The 20140-nt window shown below is 41.7% G+C and overlaps 1 protein-coding gene across 3 annotated transcripts in view; it reads left to right on the forward strand.

Moving 5' to 3' along the window:
• Positions 1-20140, forward strand: part of DOCK2 (dedicator of cytokinesis 2) — a 255397-nt gene that overhangs the window by 31302 nt on the left and 203955 nt on the right. For all 3 annotated transcript variants that reach the window (XM_060271721.2, XM_088661767.1, XM_060271724.2), the window contains 8 exons: positions 1435-1533; positions 3647-3719; positions 3823-3926; positions 6639-6822; positions 6915-7012; positions 11705-11794; positions 12562-12662; positions 15446-15580. In XM_060271721.2, the coding sequence (XP_060127704.1) occupies positions 1435-1533; positions 3647-3719; positions 3823-3926; positions 6639-6822; positions 6915-7012; positions 11705-11794; positions 12562-12662; positions 15446-15580 (884 nt within the window). The remainder of the gene's footprint in view (positions 1-1434; positions 1534-3646; positions 3720-3822; positions 3927-6638; positions 6823-6914; positions 7013-11704; positions 11795-12561; positions 12663-15445; positions 15581-20140) is intronic.

Consider the following 20140-nt stretch of genomic DNA (forward strand, 5'->3'; position numbering starts at 1 on the left):
CTGCCTTCAACAACAACAAAGAATTTCCCTTCATTAGTGTTTGCGTCGGTGAGGCTTTTCTGGAGGTCTCAAAATAATGTGGAAAATCTGAGGTCTGCGGAAAGATTATTGATAGTCTGTGGCACAGAGTTTCAAGTCTTCCTCCTGGTCTGATCTAAGGCTGAAATTACTTGTAAAAAAACAAAAAACAAATCTATCTATCTATCTATCTATCTATCTATCTATCTATCCTCATGCTCCTTCTGACTAATAATTCAGATAAAAGCTCTATATACATTTTTGTCTGCCGTGTAGGTGTGGTTAAGTAGATGTGACCAACCTGTTCAACGTCTTAGCTTTAAAAATAAATGATAATAGAGTGAAAAGGAGGAGGAATTTATGGGAACAGCAAGCTATCATTGGCTGAGAAAATAATTGCACTGTTAAATTTCCTGGGAATTACTTAAGGATCAGAGTATTGGTTGGATATTGGTTGGAAAGGAAGAAAAAACTGGCAGGGCATTTGCATGAAAGACTAAACATGCAAATAAGTAGCAAAAAACAGTTACTGGTACTTACCAGTAAATATAAATTCTGGAAAACTGTTGAGAGAAGTAGCCAGAAAACCTGCAATGACTAATCTCCTCTCCCACGCACCGTATAGCTTTGTTGGATGCTGAGAACATTATTTCCAATATTGGAAAATTTATGAAGTAGCTGAATAATTTTAGGATCTAGGTACAGTAGTGGAAACACAGTTAAGTTTGCTAATGAGTTACAGTTGGTAGGATAGATGATACTACCCTTTACAGGTGGGAAAAGTACAGCATTTCTTGTTCAGAAAGAAGGGACACGTACAGACATGGCCACATTCCCAGATAATGTGGTCCTTGAAAGTGCTTCTGTGAGAATTTCTGTGCACCAGCATTTGAGTTGTTAAGCTAAATTTCTGCTTAACTGTAATCATTGCCTTTGCAAGTATGTCTATTAATATCATGCCAGATCTGGGTCCATTGGAATCCTCAGCAAAGTGTAGCCTAGTGGGCACCCAATCCTCTGGGGGCTCACCAATGGGGGTGGAGAGCACTGGTGGTAACAGGTGGCTGCAGGCTGGCCACCATTTTATATTTCCCACAAAGCCTTGGGTATTGAGGGACACAGTCAGTTCACAAATACAATTAGGCCAAGGTAACATGGTGGCCCCTTCCAAAGTGCATCAAAGTTGCCAGTGGCCCATAAACATATTTTCCGTTGTTTTCCTTTGGTTTCTGCCCCACTTTGGGACTGTACACTTACCCTCTCTGGAGAGTCAAGACAAAAGAGTCCTAGAGGTTAGCATAGACTGTATGGATGGCAATATTAAAACTATAGTACTTAAATAGTTAAGAATTGAAAATATGCACGTAAGAACTAAGAAGCTGCACCTCTTTCCTCTTCTCCCCTGTTTTGTGTAAGAATGCAATTTGTTTAGGAGCTGGAGACAAGCCTACAAGTGAATATAAATCAGTGGTCTACTACCAAGTTAAACAGCCCCGCTGGGCGGAGACATTAAAGGTATGACAAAGGAGCAGATGCCTCACCTCCCCATTTTAAATCTTTGCTTAAGAGGAACCAGGATGCTGCTGCTTATGCTAAACTGGAAGTTGAAAGAATGCAAGCCACCAAAGAATTGCTTGCATTATTTTGCTGCCTAGAAGCAAGAAGCGTGGTTTTTCCATTTGTAAAAGTATACAGTTAAATTAGTTGCCAATAATCTCCAAGGTGAATTTGATAGAAATTTTGTCCCATTCCATTTTCTTCTAGTATCACAATAATGCATTAAAAAAATATCTTAGAGCAAGTGTAGAAATGTATGGTCCAGTAGGCTGAGAAAATTTAGAAAATACAGGAACTTGCGTCACCTCATGAAAAAAGACCTTTTACAATTTATATCCTTGTTAGAGAAGAATTAATTGACATCTCTATGGTTTGCATGTAACTTGTAATAAGCAAATTCTTGGAAGGTTGTGATGGAAATAATTACAAAATGGCTGTAGGCTACTAGAAAAGCTTATTGTAAATCTGCTCCTTTTAAAGAGAGAGCACTATAGAAAATTGCTGTCATAATGTGGCTCTTAGGTAGATAATGAGTTTAATTCTATTAAGGTGCTTTGGCAAGAAGAGACAGAGGGCAGCAGGGAGAAAAAAATGGCATAATAAAAGGTATTATTGGGTACAAAAATGTATTTATTTCCACGTACTTTCAAATATTTATGTGTCAAGCAGTGTCTCTCTTGAAAATGGTGCACTAATGGAAACCCAAGTTAAGCTTATAATGAAATATTTGGAGCTTTTTTAAAACTAGCCTTTGGAGTCTTCTAATTCCAAGTTAATTCTGATTTTAATCAGTAGTGTCCAAACATACATGAGGTGATGCTGCTATAATGAATTAGAACAATGGGTTGGATCTAGAAAAAAGTGAATGTTCATGGTCTCTCCTCCCCACTTTTTGTGTCCCCTAAAAAGCTGCTCAGAACTGAAACAGCATGAGATGTAGCACAGGGAGCTGTGGTGGGAAAGGGGAATTGGCAGATATTAGAAAGGCGTATACAAGCTTAAGATACCAGGTGTAGTATAAAGATGGGTTCAGACCATAGGTTCCAGACTGAGGATGAAACATCTGACTTGTTACTTTCCCAAATACTGGCACTCCAGGATTTGCATGAGACATGATGTCATACTCCCCAAATAGTGGCAGTTGCACCAGATCAGGTGTTATCTCTTAGAATAGCTAGTCTCCTGTTTGTGGATGAATTTACATCTGAATTGGCCCCATTTCTACATTGGTGGATACTTCTATTATACAACTTTCCACCACTGTTTCAACTGTTCCAACACACAATTTAAAGATCAAATAACAGAGGAGGCACATTAGAATCTACTTTTTGCAGTGTAGGGACTTCAAAGCAAGACCTTTAATATATCTATGACTAAGCAATACTATCTTATTCAGCAATAAAGTTCATTCAACAATAGCATTAGTCATGATATGAATTTGCATTGAAATGTAAAGTTTACTTCAAAGGCATAAAACCTGGCATTTGGTGGTGGTATAGCTTCAATTGGCAAATAATGTAATACAAGTCCTGAAAAAGTGAAGCAGAGCATAACATTCGGCCATTATGCACAAATAGCTGCCACTATTTGTGGGTCTTTAGCCATTGATGGATATTTGGGCAGCACTAATTCAGAACTAGGGACCCAGGTGGCGCTGTGGTTAAACCACTGAGCCTAGGGCTTGCTGATCAGAAGGTCGGCGGTTCGAATCCCTGTGACGGGGTGAGCTCCCGTTGCTCGGTCCCAGCTCCTGCCAACCTAGCAGTTCGAAAGCACATCAAAATGCAAGTAGATAAATAGGAACCGCTATAGCGGGAAGGTAAACGGCGTTTCCATGTGCTGCTCTGGTTTGCCAGAAGCGACTTTGTCATGCTGGCCACATGACCTGGAAGCTATACGCCGGCTCCCTCGGCCGATAATGCGAGATGAGCGCGCAACCCCAGAGTCGGTCACGACTGGACCTAATGGTCAGGGGTCCCTTTACCTTTTAATTCAGAACTGCTGGTAGAGCTTCCCTCCATGTATTCATGATATCATTTTTACTTTAATAGCTGTTTATGTATTTAAATAGGTAGCATTGCCCATTGAGGACATGCAAAGAATTCACTTGCGCTTTATGTTTAGACATCGGTCATCTCAAGAGTGTAAGTAACCTGCTTGATTACTTGCTTTCAATATGCAACATTAGATAAGAGGTGCATGTTATAGGTGGGGGAAAAGAATCATACCAAATTATTTATTGCACAGCTAAAGACAAAGGAGAAAAGAACTTTGCAATGGCCTATGTGAAGTTAATGAAGGAGGATGGGACAACTCTGCTGGATGGCTTTCACGATCTGGCCGTTTTAAAGGTATTGTTGGTTTTGCTGCATAGACTTCCACACATGCTTTGCACAATCCACTAACAATCTCCTGTTGGTTTACTTAAAATGTTATGCTCCAAGCCTGGGGTGTGTAGGGTGTTAGGAGAGTATGTCCACCTTTGGTGCCCACCCTCCGCTCAGTTCTCACCTGAGGTTCCTAGAAGCTGTCTGCATGTGACAGTGGCCACACCCCAGGAACAACTTCAACTGAATGGCTAAACCACGTGAAGGTAGTCAATGGGTCTCCAACCCTTGGTGAGTTAGGGACTTACCCTGCATGTGAAGACAGTCGGGAGCAGATTGAGCCCCAGGGGGCTCACTTTGGTGCTGCTAACACTGTGATTTTACTTTCCCACCAGAGGCACAATCCATTGTCTCTTGAGGCAGACAGATGCCAACAACTCCTAGCCTGAAAGGACTAGGGGGAGGGCATTCTATAACTAGCATGCAAATACTGGGGAAAAACCTCCTCCTCCCCAGCCCATATCCATATGCCTAAACTTTAAAAGAGGGGTCCTATTCATATAGGAACATCCATCAGTGCTAGAACTGAACTCAGTTGTTTCTTTGTGTAGTGTGAGTTATGCCAGGAATAGCTAACGTGGTACCTTCCAGTTGTTGTGGACTACAATTCCCATCAGTCTCAGCCAGCATACCCAATAGCTAGGGATGGTGGGAGTTGCCCTTTAGAGGCCAGCACATTGACTATTCTAGCACATACAGCAAGTGAAAATAGCTGGCTTTTACTAAAAAAAATTCAGGTGTGCTGAACACATATGGCAACCAGCCCAAGTTTCTGGCTTTTACACAAAATCCTTGCAAATGGCCTAGTGGGAAACAAAAAGAAAGGGACGAAAAGACTGAGCTGACTATATTTCAGGTTGTTTGGAGCTTTTCCAAATATGTCCTTATAGGATGCTGGAGATCTGTCAGACAAAAGACTGCAGTCTGGTGATAAAACCTTTAGTCAGTTTTAAATGCTAAACTGGGAATGGCTGCCTAAATACCTGGACTTAGCCCTTTGATTTCCATTTTTAAAAGCAGTTTATTACTAAACATCCACAATGTTTCCTTGAAGATAAATAAGGAAAATCAGTTGTATGAAGCAGGTGTCCCTAGCACCAGAGTTGTGTGGCTCCCCAAGTTTGAAAAACAGTCTGCAATACAATTTAGGAACCTACTCTTAGTAATTAAGTTAGAAGCCCTGTGGGACATGTCCAGTGCCCTGAGTGTTGCTAAAATGAAAAAGACTCTCACTTCTGGAGTTTTAGGGCACAAGTAGCAATGAGTTATAGGACTGCTGCTGAAAATGGCAGTCCATGTTCAAGTTCTCCCAGCTGTTCCTGTCATGTTTAGTCCAGGGCTAGAGAATATGGCCTGTAGGCTTATCTTGCCCTAGTTGCAAGGCCATTTTTGTGAAACCACTCCTGCATGTAAATCAAGTTACATCACCCTGATGGGCAGGTGATATCAGCTGATAGGAGGTGGGGGTCAATTCTCCTTGGTTTCCCTGTAGATGCTAATTCCCTGCAGGGAACTCTCGCATACAGCTGATCCCTGCCAAAAGCATAATAATATTTAGACAGACTTAATACTGTGATCTTTCCATACCCAGCCAGTGGTGTGGTGTGGGAACAGGATAATACCCAAAATGATTACACAGCAGCATAAGTAAGTCTGCCTGTACTGGGGTAGCCAATGTGGTGCAATCCTGATGTTCCTGGACTTCAGCTGCCATCAGATCTGGCAATGACAATGCTAGCCTGGGCTGATGGGGAACAGAATCCAACATCACATGGAGAGCGCTCTCTGGTGTCAGTTGAAGGACAATTCAACACAAAGCTGCTACTTTTTGAAGCTTTACTTTTCACCTTGACGCATCCCACAATTTAATCCCATCTGGTTGCTATGAGAACTGTTGCTTTAAAACCCGGTGCTTGAGTTTGCTTTTTAATTCCTGCCCTGCTTGCTGCAATGGGGAAACTGTGGCAGAGATGGGGAGACTGTGCAGATGTTGTTAGAGAACAACCCCCCTCATCCTTGAGCCTTGGCTATGCTGGCTGGGATTGATGAGATAGAGTGCAATCAAATCTGCAGAGTCACAGATTACCCACCAGTGGTCTAAGGCAGTGTTTCTCAACCAGTGTGCCTCCAGATGTTTTGGGACTACAACTCCCATCATCCCTAGCTAGCAAGACCAGTGGTCAGGAATGATGGGAGTTGTAGTCCCAAAACATCTGGAGGCACACTGGTTGAGAAACACTGGTCTAAGGACCATAGTTTTGATTTATTTGTAAGCTGCTCAGGGGACCCTTTTGACTGAAGAGCAAGGTAAACATGAATTAAATACAACTAATTTATTTCCTTTTCCATTGTTCACTGAGAAGATTTTTTTTAATGGCTTCAGTGTGTCCAAGGACTTACGTGCATGTTGCTCTTTATAAAGCAGCAGAAAATTCTTTGCCCACGTATCCTCAGTTTCAAAAGTAGATTGTGAGTTGAGGAGTTTTGTTTTTGCAGAGAAATTGCACATATTTTTGTAGTCTTCACTGGGTTAAGTCTCTCAATCCAATATTTTTAAAACAAGATTTATTCCTAAAAGGCTACTGGTGTGGAAGAGTGCAGCAAAGTTATCCTAGTTATATGTGAATTTAGCTCATTCCACTGAATCTCACCTTGTTTTCATGCCTTGCTTTCAAGGGTGATAGTAAGAAAATGGAGGATGCCAGTGCTTACCTGAGTCTCCCCTCCTCACGTCATAACGTAGACTCTAAAGGCTCAACCTTAAGTCGGAGTTCAAGCAGTGTTGGAGGGCTCTCAGTAAGCTCAAGAGACACCTTTACCATTTCAACGCTCGTTTGTTCAACCAAGCTAACTCAAAATGGTAAGAATATAAGCTCCTGACAAGGCTTTTTAAGTTGCACTTGAAAGCTAGACCCCCTTTCTCTGTGAATATATTTCTGCTCTTCTCTGCAGTTGGTTTACTGGGCCTTTTGAAGTGGCGTATGAAGCCAGAGCTCTTGAAGGAGAACTTAGAAAAACTGAAGATTGTGGATGGGGAAGAAATTGTGAAGGTATATTTTGAAAATGTTGACAGTAGTGTAATTTTAGGTCAGGAACTTTCTGAAAAGCCAGATACTATAGGGGAGGTAATCATTCCCCTTTCCCTGGTAATGATGCAGTGTGCTGTCCTTGGTTCCTCAATGGATAAATATTTCCTAGAGCAGGGGTTCCCAACAAAATTTTCTCGAGGACCCCTCATCGAGCCGCTATTGTGACAAGGACCCCCATTAATTCCTAATCCTAAAATTAAAAAGTGAGAGCCAAATTAAGAGTCTTTTTAATACGTTTTTTACAGTTACAACAGAGTACTCCATCAGTATACAGTTAGTTTTAATTTTCAGTTCTTAATGAGATGAGTTAAATCTGTCCTTTGAGTTCATTATTTCTGAAATATTAGGTTCCAAACTTGAAACTTTCACTCTGAAATCTGACTGCAAATTTCTACCTGCCTACTAGTCAGCAGAAAATAACTTTTGGCTCCATTAGCACCTTTTTATTAAACAATTTTGGCTGAGTGAAACATATCCAGCGCCGTGGTGCGAAGATCCCTCCGGCGCCCCCCCCAAAAAATTCCCAAGAATTGACAACCTTTTTAGCCGCGGGGGACCCCCAAAGTTGTTGACCATTTTTAGGAAAGGTTCCCAAGAGAAGAAGCTGACAAGAAGCAGCGGGTGGAAATTAGCAAATGCTAAGGAAAGAAGGGGTGAAAGAGAGAGGGAGGGAGGGAGGGAGGAAGGAGTCAGAGAAAGAAAGAGAGGCAGAGAGGGAGGGAGGGAGAGCCGCGCACAGCGCCCAAGCGGCTCTTGCTTTTCTTGCTGGTACAGCGAGCTGGGAGAAGGGACGGACTGACAGGAGCTCCCGTCCACCACCACCCCTCCCAGCTCGCAGCAAAGCAAGCGGAGCAGGCTTGGTAACTGGCAGCAGGGGGGAATGGGGCATCCCAAAAGTGCTCCTCCTGCCTTCCGTGCCTGCGTTCCAACGGAAGGCAGGCAGGGAAGGCAGGCGGCTCAGCCTGGGAGAGGCTGTTGCTTTTGCAAGCAAGGTGACAGCCTCTTCGGGGCTAGAGCGCCTGCATTCCATGGGCTTCTCCCACCCAGTCACCCCTCTGTGCAAAGGGGGCTGATTTGTAAGGCGCCCGCACTGCTCCCTCACTGACAGAGGGGGTAAGACCACCACCCCAAAAAACAGTGGCCCCCTCTCTCTCTCTGGGGGTGGGGGTGGGCAGTGGAATGGGGTGGGGGAGGGGAAGGCGCAGCTGCCGAGGTGAAAAGGCGACCTCGCGCCCGCTTCAAAGCCTCCCACCGGGTCCTGAATTGAGGGAGCAGGGGCGCCCAGCAGCGAGTCCGCCGCCCTCCGCCGACTCGGGAGTCTCATTGGGTCTCCTCGGAGGAGGCGGAGCCACGCCAAAAACTCCACAGAACAGCGTCTGGAGCTGCTGGCCACAGGCAGGGAGAGGGCGGGAAGGAGGCAAGTGAGCTCTGGGGCTTTCGGCGTGGCGCCTCCTCCTCTGAGGAGACCCAAGGAGACTCCCGAGTCGGCGGAGCGGATTGCTAGGGGCGCCACGCCGCGGCAGCAGTGCGTGGCGCTCCCGCTGCGCGCGCGCCGCTCTATACACGCATCTTGGGGAGGTGATCTTGCGGACCCCTCTGGCATAGCTCGCGGACCCCTGGGGGTCCGCGGACCACTTGTTGGGAACCACTGTCCTAGAGAGACAAATTAGGAATCCTGGTGCTATGGCTCAACATATTTCCAAAATCCACATAGGAAATCTTAGCCATTTCAACAACATGTTTTTCTATCTCAAGTGGTAACACATCTTTTGTGCTCATTGATGCAAACTAATCCCTTGAGAATGGCTCAGGAAATTGTCTTCACTCATATCAGCCATCATAGGCTGAGATCTTAGTCCTCAAATAATACAGTTGTGTTTTCTTTTTACAAGGCATCAGTTCAGTCTTGCTGGCTTCATTGGGGGAAAGGTCATGGGTCAGTGGTAGAGCATATTATTTGCATGCAGAGGGTCACAGGTTCAACTCCTAGCATTTTCAGATGCAGCTGGCAATTTCCCCTACCTGAAACCCTGGAGAGCCACTTCTTTTTGGAAATAACTGCCCCAAAGTGACATCAGTTGAGGATAACACCAGTCCTATTTGCACAGAAAACAGATGGCAGCTGAACAATTGAACTGGATTTCAGAAGTTATCTTACATCTATTTATGCATACCTTACATGGCAGATTTTCTATTTTAGTTTAATGTTTTCCTATTTTATTAACCAAGCTCTGCTAAATGCTGCCCTGGAATATGCTTCCCTTTGTTAGCTTTTTTGTTTTTTAACAGCAAACATGATTTTTTAAAAGCCAATGATGAAACAATTGTGTTCAGAAAATTTTCAAACAAAAGAAAGCATGCTTTTCAAAGACTCGGTATTAGAGTTTTCCTCCCAAAATAGGCCCTCTGCCCAAGTGACCTCTGATTCGGTGGTAGCAGGTTATTTGCAAACTCCTGATTGATTGTATGTGATGGGGGCAGTCCTGCTTGTTGTTCATATGTCTGCTTTGTTCATTTATCAAATAGAGGATGAGGTTTGATTTTTACATTAAAAGGAGCACCTGGGTGGAGGGTCACACCTGCCTTCTGTTGCATTGTGCTGAGCACTTTTCTCCCATATTAGCTTCAATACCGAAAGTAAGTTAAGGCTGCATGTGTGCTAAATACAGCAGGTATAATTCATTTTCCCTTGACTTGAAGCTTCACACAAATATTCTTTGGGGACACTCACACTGATTAAAGTAGAACCAGCGAGCTGCTGCTTTAGCACTCCCCAAACTTATCAAAATTCTGGGCATGGCAGTTTTGTAACAACCGTAGATCCTTTGATTCAAGACTTTACTCTTTACACATGATTAACTCATAGTAAGCACAATATCAAGGAAAATCTAAAAAGCAGTGTGTCTTTGCCTGTACAAATGAAATGAAATATAAGCTTATAGGGTTGTGAGACTAAGAAAAGCTACCCATTATTTTTTCCTTTCCTATTAATATATATATATATAAAGTAATAATATATATATAAAGTAAATTGATCTCTGATTACAAGGTGAGTGTTTCTCTTATTTGGAAAATATTTGTTTATTGATGAAATGTGAACATGTAATGGTTTGTTCCTTTTGCTGTGAAGAACTATACTTCAGACTATGACTATGGAAATATGTAGCAAGGATTGTTGTTGTTGTTTAGTCGTTTAGTCGTGTCCGACTCTTCGTGACCCCATGGACCATAGCACGCCAGGCACTCCTGTCTTGCACTGCCTCCCGCAATTTGGTAGCAAGGATTACTTACCTACATATAAAATCTTATTGATGTTACAGCTGGGTAACATCATTATTAGGGCCAACCAAAATGTCACAAACTTTCATGTTTTCCATCAGACAAGATGTTACACACAGCAGTCACACTAGAAGCACTGATGAAGAGGCGAGATTATAAACTTTCATTCATTTGGTGCAAACTGCTCTTCAATGGGGTTTAGAAAAGGAATTCAGTTGACACAGGCTATTCTAGAAGATCTATTCAGAGTGTTTCTAAACTTGAAAAGCCGCCTTCTGCACTGTGTAAATAAGCAGTTCATTAATCTTTCCTTGCATTGAACTGATGTTTCTTTTTCTGCTATAAGAACTGATTTTTTGGAAATGTGGACCAAGTTCAGAGTTGTCCCTGGGTTAGCTTGTAGCTTCTTTTTGTAAAAGATCAGTTCATCTCCTGATCATTGTCATGTATTTAGCATATTGGAACTTTAATGTTCTTCTTCTGATGTCTATATCATTGGCAACATGTGGTAGAAAAGCCAAATAAAATTCTGTAGAATATTCCAGCAGGGGTTCATGGGCACCAAGTTTCTGAGGCTGGAATTGTGGTTGGCAATTGGCAGCACAATGGCTGATCCTGACCTGCTGCAATCCTCTTCACCCTCCTTTCCTTCTTCTCATCTGAGCTTTCTGACAAAGCACAAAGGGCGGGAGAGACCTGAGCTGGTATGAATGGAAGGAGGAATCCTCTTCCAGTTGGCATGCACCATGTTTTCATTCCCACTTGGCAATGATTTGGGTGATACCGAAGACTTGAGACCAGGCATGCTAATGGGAGGAGAGATACTAGCTTTATCCCCTTCCCTTGCATTTGTGCTTTAAATATCTTGATGGTCTGGGCATACTATCAAGCCATTTTAGGCTTAGGGATATTACTTAACACCAGCTGCAGCTAAATTCACAGTGACACACTGTTGAAAACAATTACTCACCACATTTTAAGGGATTGTGCAACTTACAAACCTCTTGAATTCACCTGTGAACATTCACAGATAAAGCAATCAACTTTCCACTTGTGGGGAATAGGAAATGCTCTGTTCATTCCAGTATAAACTGTAGGCCAGCCTTAGCATTACATTGGGAGGAGAAATGACTGCTTTGCTTGTTTGAGTCAAATGTGTGCTGTGATAAGAAAACAAGTCTTCAAAGATGTGATGCTCCAGGTGACAAGGCTAGGAAGATGGATCCTTTGAGGCATGAAATGCTTTCCCTGGGGTTAGGTGGATTTTTTCTTTTAAAGACATGAAAATGTTTCTCAAAGAATCTTTATCCTGTCATGGTATCAAAGCTTGTAAAATATTTGTTCATCTTTCTTTCTTTCTTTTTCTTTCTTTAGTTCCTCCAAGATACTTTAGATGCCTTGTTTAATATCATGATGGAACATTCTCATAGTGATGAATATGACATTCTCGTCTTTGATGCGCTGGTAAGGATTGCCCTCTGCTGTTCAAGTTCAAACTATGGGCTCCATTTTTTGAAACAGTTTACTATAGGAGCAAGGCACTGATTGTAACTGAAATGGCTTCAGGATCACCAACACAGATGTGTTGCATCCCTCGATAATAAACGTTTGGCTTTAGCTAATAGATAAATTACTAAATTTAGCTAATACACTGTAAGGGGGTGGGCTTACAGGGAACATCCACCCCTCATCAACTCCAGTTCTGCGAACGGCTCTGACAACAGTGGGGGGGCAGGAGACAGGAAGGAGGAAATGAGCAGAGTGGTGTAGGGCTCAGGCAGCATCCAGGAGCACTACCTACAGCCCGTAATACCAGCAAAGGAGGAGGGGCCAGCAGAGGTTTCTAGTGGGGAAACATCAGAGGGGCGTCCTTTCAAATTCCCCCTGGAACTGAGGCAATCAGTGGCTCACAAACGCAGGAGGCGGAGATTTGGGGTCCCCAAACTACTCTGCTGGGGGAGGAGCCGAAAAGCGCCATTGCGAGAATCTGATGATATTGAGTAGACATGTTTTCATGAAGCTCTTGCACTGTAAATAATATCCACAATAAAAGTCTTAAAGACAAGATGGTTTGGAGTGTCATTGCTCAAGGGTAGCCAGCAACACCCCTGACAATACCTAATTGAATTTTTAATTTTTTTAAGGAGCTCATTGCAAACTGTAACTTTTCAAATGACTTTTGGTGTGCAAAATAAAAACAAAAAAACACTAATGCTATTAACCTGTTACAGATCTATATAATAGGACTCATTGCAGACAGGAAATTCCAGCATTTCAATACTGTACTGGAGGCTTATATACAGCAGCACTTCAGCGCAACTTTAGCCTACAAGTAAGTTGATGATGTTTCAATCATTGTAGAGAAGGGTTGATGTATAGAACATATAATTTGCATTCACACCATCTATAGCATCCCTGGTATCTCCATGTAAAACTCGTGGGTGGCACAGTTGGAAGTGACATATTCCCTGGACTTTAGGGGAGCTTCTGTCATTCTTCAGGAAAGTTAATGCTCCCTTCCCCAGATCAATATGGAAAATTAAATAAACATTGTCATCAAATTAACATACAAACACCAACAGATACTCATCTTGGGAAATGTCATATTTCTGAAAAGAGGTGCACAAATTTTCCATAGACAGATGGTACGACAATCTGTGTCATTTTGCCTTGTTGGAAAAACTTGCCCACAACATGAGACTCACTAAAGGTCACAAAAAATCAGGCTCACTCACAGCAATTTGGCATTCTTTTTGTTGATTACACATCAAAGCCAAGTGCACCAAAGCAACCCCTAACCCTGCCCCCTATTTATTAGTTTGTTGGGCACTTTGGGACACTATGGGAGCCAGTGTGGTGTAGTGGTTAAGAGCGGTAGACTTGTAACCTGGGGAACCGGGTTCGTGTCTCCGCTCCTCCACATGCAGCTGCTGGGTGACTTTGGGGTAGTCACACTTCTCTGAAGTCTCTCAGCCCCACTCACCTCACAGAGTGTTTGTTGTGGGGGAGGAAGGGAAAGGAGAATGTTAGCCGCTTTGAGACTCCTTCGGGTAGTGATAAAGTGGGATATCAAATCCAAACTCCTCCTCCTCCTCCTCCTCCTCCTCCTCTTCAGATCTACCATACACTCAGGATGGAAAAAGGGAATAAAAGAAAGTACCAATGAGTTTGTTGGCACTAAACTCCATCTATTACTATGTTGGTTTTTGTTCATTGTATTTTCAAGAAAATAATTCCCCATCAATCTCTGAGTGCTCGTCTACATGCTTTGTATACATGGCTTGTCTATGCAAAGTTTAACTTGCCAAATAGATTTCCTGCATTATGTGTAGCAGAACTCCATGCCACTGATGGAAGATCTTGTCTGGTGGTGATGATGGTATGGAGATTCTGCACTGTGTGGACAAGGCATATGGTGAACTACACTACAGATCCACAAGCTGGAAAATTAGTTATGTTGTTCCATGTGTAAATGAGAACTTAGTCCCTTGAGATGTGAATGTGTTAGATCTTATGGTTGGAATTTCCTCTAAACTGCACGTGTTGGGGCATCAAGCTGGGTGCAGTCTTTTGTGCACAGCTTCTCCCTGTGTTCTAATGGTTACCCTCAGTGGATTCTGGAGCTTTGAATCTCTTTAAAAAATGGGCACTGTCTAAGGCAGGCATCCCAAAACTACAGCCCTCCAGATGTTTTGGACTACAATTCCCATCTTCCCCGACCACTGGTCCTGTTAGCTAGGGATCATGGGAGTTGTAGGCCAAAACATCTGGAGGACCGCACTTTGGGGATGCCTGGTTTAAGGCTTTCCCATTAGGTAGAATGATTTAATCAATCTCTTTAGGTAGCACATGCTGTGGGACAGTGGTAGCAGCCCCCCAGCTATTCCTCCTAAGCCCCTGTCCATTCCCCTCTCATGGAGACAGTGGACCCCCTGCTGCCCTCAGGTGCTGTGGAATATATTACTCTATTGCCAATGTTGAACTTAAGTTCAATGGCCAGTGCAGTCAACTTCTGTCCATGGAGGGTGGGATCTTGTCCTTTGCCGTGGGCACAAAAATGTCTAAGGAGTCTGCCATGGTGCTTGAGGTGTGATTTCTATCAAAAGAAGGCCCTTCTAGGGAGGCTGTGGAAGAGTCAAAATCTGGTTTGCGCTAAAGTTTCATAAGCTGTGAGTTGGAATGATGGCACCTGCTCAAATGTTCAAGGGATTGCTGGTACCATTCTACAGTCCCCTTAAGATCACTGATACATAGAGATATTTACCATCCATGTGTGTATGGTATGTAATATGGTTCAGAATGTGTCCTTAGATTTGTTTCTAGTCATCATATAAAATAGTTTTGATTCATACTAAGAGCAGGATTCACCTAATTCACTTGTACAATGAGGCTGTGCACCCTGGTGCTCCCTGAAATTGGCTCTGAGGCAGGGAAGTCGGAAGAACCCCCAGAACAGCACATGGGGAGGGGAGGATCAGTCTGCTATTGAAACCAGTCATGATTTAAGTCTCATAGTTTACAAAAGGGGAGCTCACCTAGTCTAGATACAATCCATTTTTTAAAAGGGAGGTGTTTCGTGTGTGTGCATGCACATGCACTTTCTTCTAAGAGCATATTAGACAATGGAGCATGCAGAATATATTGTCTAATTTACAATATGTATATTTCCATCAAGATATTTTCCACTCCTAGCTATGAATCAATGACTTTCAGGTACAGTCCTTTCTCATCTTCATCAGCATTCCAGTCCTTGCCAAAATACTTTGCATGCTGCAAAAATGTTTAAATACCGCAACCCAAAGTACTGCTTTGCTGCAGATTGGCGCCAAGAATTCCCAGCCCTACACTGTATGAGGAATATTATTCAGTGCAATGACCGTGGCCACTGTCCAAAGCCATCCTGTGTGATAGATAGAAATAATAATGGGAAATAAAAGGTCATGCTACTGTGCTTTCCCCTCATTGAATTGTATAATATTTTTATTTGAATTACTAAGTAATAAAACCAAGTCTGCCATGTTACATCATGCACTATATAGATATTTGCCACTTTACAAAGGAAATGTGATAAAGTTTAGGCCCATCCCCCCTTTGTAACACATTTTCCAATTTCAGGAAACTAATGACAGTTTTGAAGACTTACTTGGACATTTCCTGCAGAGGGGAGCAGTGTGAACCTATACTAAGAACTCTGAAATCTCTGGAATATGTGTTCAAGTTCATAGTTCGGTCAAGGACTTTGTTTTCACAGTAAGTATTAGAGTCTGATTACTTTTGAAATAGGACTGAGGTAAGGGTGAGGGGCTTCTGGCCCGACCACCAGACGCGGCTCCTGCTTAATTTCATCAGGCTCTTGGGACTTAAATAATTTTGGAAATCTTTTTTTAAAAATGTATATTCTTGATAGATCAGACATGTATTCACCTGCCTATTATTCAAATAGATTGATTGGGTGGGTGTTGCAGTTACTGTGACAGTGAGCTCACATTTTGCCATAATAGAAATAGAACTGGAAATGCTCTGGGCCGGAGAAGATTACAGATGAAATTTTGTTTGCAAGGTCAATGAAAGCAAATATTGCACACAGATATTAAACGTGGCACCTGATGCCGTGGCACAATTTACAGTATTGGCAGAGGTTATCAACCTTGTTTGTGCTGTCCTTAGAGGTAGTAATAGCACCTGTAAAAGAGCATCTTGTGTTGCAGGATACAAAATCAGCACAACAGTGTAAACTTGCATAGCAGTCTCTAGTAGCTTTAATTGTATTCTTCAGGATCAACACATTACAGTTGCCAAATAGGCCCAGAGAGGAGAAGGGAGTCTAAGAAACCAATAAGTGTGTAATAAGCTTGTACATTTAATTTCAAGAAGTATTCTTGAATTTGGAATAGTGTTTTCCTTAAGATCTACGATTTTTAAGAGCAAAAGTTCTCCATTTGCTCCAAAAGAAGCACAGGCTTGCCATTTAAGCAAGGACTTTGCTCTCTTCTGTAAATAATTCAGTTGACTTTTACTATATATGAAAACAGTCCCCCCCCCATCCCCACTCTTTATTTGATAGATCTGAGAGCACAGTAGGGAATATTCTCCCCATAAGGAGTATAAAGCTACATTGTGCAAGGAAACTGCCCTTACGTTTTTAATTCAGAACCACAAAATAGAAACAACTCTTTAACCAAATTGTTACCTTCCATGTATTAGGAGGAATAGCACAGAAACAAAACTGGTAATTGGACAAGAGGGATTGTTTTCAGTGCAAAATGCCACAATCAGAGTAACATTTAAGAACTTGAAGAAAGAAACAGTAATGATCCCAGCGAGTCATCAAACCTGGTCTATAATTTAATACTTTGCGGAATGCTTAGCATAAACTCTCAAAAAATGAGTTCCCTATCTTATCAAAAGTATCTTGTATGTTTAAAAGAAGAAGAAATAAATACATTTGTATTACATATCCAGCAGTTTCTTCTACTCAGCCTGTGGAATATTGGAGGATCCCTAGCTTTCCTTGCTACATTAAAGCAGCAAATCATAGCCTGGCTTGCTGTGACTTTGATTATGGGAAAGGGAGGATTTCTTTGTTAGGGGTCTATCAGAGCTTCACTGGAAGTATTTCATACATTTTAAATGTTAAAAATAAAATTAACTTTAAAACAAAGTTAGCTTCAGATTACAAAGCACACCAAAGGAAGGTGCTAACTACATGTTTGTAACAACTGCATTTTTGATGGGTTCCTTCAAGACCTAAAGCTAAAAAAAACAAACCACCTGTTGATTTCTATACTCCAAGAATTATTTTTACTTCTGCAGCAGTTCACATTATATTGCATATTGTCAGTACACATCCAAATGAAACCCTGGAGAGGGATAGCAGAGTAAACCTATGGTTTATACATATGTTGATAGTCTGATTTATTTGTAGAACCACTGGTCTAAAATGAAACCAAAGATATGTCCCATTAGCTGAAGTTACCTCTACTTCTCTAGGTTTTCATGTATCCATTAGATTAACTAAAAGCTGCAACCTTGCAGCAACCATCAGCCATAATAATAGTATCTTTTTAGATGATTGCTTTATTTTTTTTCAAGTGTTGTTGACAAAAGCTTTAAGCATTTTTTCATTACTGCAAGTTTGCCATCTGTCAAAAGACAATCACTTTTGACCTTCACTCAACATTTCAGTCTTTTGAAATATTCATTCACCAACACATTCTAGAAATTATTTTCCTACCCTCTTGCAAACACAGGAAAATCACTTCCCAGCAAACTTCATTCAAAGCTGGTCTATAGTTATATATCAGGACCCCTCCAGGCATTATTTTTATTGAGGATTCATCATGATTTACACACCTGATGTTGATGGAGAGGCTATATGTTATTGCACTTTCAGCACAACTTGTATCTTTGAAAGTTGCAGGGTGAAGAGCCAGTGTGGTGTAGTGGTTAAGAGCAGTAGACTTGTAATCTGGGGAACCGGGTTCGCGTCTCCGCTCCTCCACATGCAGCTGCTGGGTGACCTTGGGCTACTCACACTTCTCTGAAGTCTCTCAGCCCCACCCACCTCACAGGGTGTCTGTTGTGGGGGAGGAGGGGAAAGGGGATTGTTAGCTGCTTTGAGACTCCTTCAGGTAGTGATAAAGCGGGATATCAAATCCAAACTCTTCAAACTCTTCTTCAGTTGCCCACTTCAGCTCTTCCCCACATGTATGCAAAATGTGAGAGGGAGAGGGAGACTGCAGCACTGGCCCTGATCCCTTTGTGTGTAAATTTTGCCCACATTAAAAATCCTGCAAAGGAGTGCCTATGCACAAACAGGCAGTGCTTTGTAGGTACCTAAATGGACAGGGCCAGCAGTGCATGTGAGATTGGAGGTGGGTTCAGCAGCATAGTCACACTTCACCTTCTTAGTGTGCTTAACAAAAGTATGCTAAAGGTTTGCAGGGGTCTTGCATCTCCATGGCAATAGTTGAGCATTTCTTTAAAAATGAATACTGTATTGGAAGTCAAATTTCTATAAATATATTTTAGGCTATTATTTGTTTTACAAATCCCAGGTTACCCCTTCTCCAGGTATGCTTGTTTTCTTTTAAACTTTTAGAGCTATGAGTTCTGAAGGAGCAATACTGACTTGAAATTAGTTCCATTTAATTGTTTTGGGTGGTACCAACGGATCTCTGGATCACTAGTACTGCAATATAAACTAAACATAAACATTGTCAAATCAGGAAACTGAGATGCTGTGTAGCAGTTATGGGGGTTGGGGGTGGGAAACCAACAGCAACCCAGCACTTATGCTCATTATTAAATAAATGCATCAGCAGCAATTGTGTGACGAAGGAATAATATGCTACTCTTGAGGGGTTTCTGAAACTGGTATATTAAGATAAAGTGATGCTATATACATCAAAGCAGTGATGTTTAATAAGGGCAAGCAATGTTTCACCAACATAGATGATAGTCGTAACCAAATTGCATAGTGTATCAGAATATAATTGAAATAACTGGCAAAAAATGTGAGTAGAAACAATCATAAAATGGCTTTTCCCAGCTGAGAAAAGACGTTGTAAAAAGTGATGTTTACAAATCCTGTTTCCATGTTGTGCTGCTATAATGTATGAGAGAGTCTTACACGTACAATGTGCTTGACTACATTGCATCTTCATGCAAGGGTAAGCTTTGACTTTTAGTTGGAAGTAAATGGTGCCAGAGGAAGCAACTGTAACTTGCAGATTGGATTGCTGTTAGCTTTTGTATATAAGCTTCAGGCGAGTATTAGCCTTCCCTTGTCATAATAAAACATGCATTTCCATTCTTGTTTCAACCTCATGTATTGGGTTAGATTAATTTGCTAATAAAGAAGATTAAATCATTTAACGACCACTGATGAACTTGATAGAATGAAGGCTGCAGTACCATTATTAACTAATGTGAATTAGGAAAAGTCCTTAATTTTGTTGTTAATTAGCAAGCTTTGAGCTTTACCTTTTTCAGAAAAAGGCAATATGTATTAACTGATATTTGATTTAATAAAGGTATAACACAACCAGATGATGAATGGCTAAATCCTGCTTTTGCCTTTTATAAATACTGCTGGGATATGATATTAGTTCATGCTGGCTGGTAATCTAATTCACATTTGCTGTCTGGTTTTCTTAATATCTCGATCTGACAGAATTGGATAGTGATGGAGTTACTCAGGAAACAATTATGAATAGCATTGTATGCTTTAATTGTGCTACAAGAAACTGATTAGAAGGAATTTGAGGGTTTCGTGCTACAGACTTGTATAGTACAGGCTACAGCTTTATTCATCTGAACAGAATTAGTGGCAAAGGCATCCAAATGCTGGGATCGTTAGAAGTTTAGTAATCTAAGTAGCGGTGATGTGTTTGTGTTTTTAAAATATAGGGCTGCCATTGTCTGGGATTTCCTAAAACTATAGTCCTGAATTAACCTAGATTGCTCCTGCTAATAATAATAATTAATAATAAATTTGTATTTACACCCCACCCTCCCCAGTGAGAGCCGGGCTCAGGGTGGCTGACATCAATAAAATTACAATAAAACGTAAAAGAAAGAAAAACAATTGATTAAAGTTCAGATTAAAATACAATTTAGATTTAAAAATTGTTTTAAAATGCAGCCTCGTTTTAAAATGGCCCAAATCAAAACCCAAAGGCCAGGCGGAACAGCTCTGTCTTGCAGGCCCTGTGGAAAGATGTCAAATCCCATAGGGCCCTGGTCTCCTGTGAGAGAGCGTTCCACCAAGACGGGGCCATTACTGAAAAGGCCCTGGCCCTAGTCGAG

This window comes from Zootoca vivipara, chromosome 2 (assembly GCF_965207765.1).
Source record: "Zootoca vivipara chromosome 2, rZooViv2.hap1.1, whole genome shotgun sequence".
Classification (NCBI taxonomy): Eukaryota; Metazoa; Chordata; class Lepidosauria; order Squamata; family Lacertidae; genus Zootoca; species Zootoca vivipara.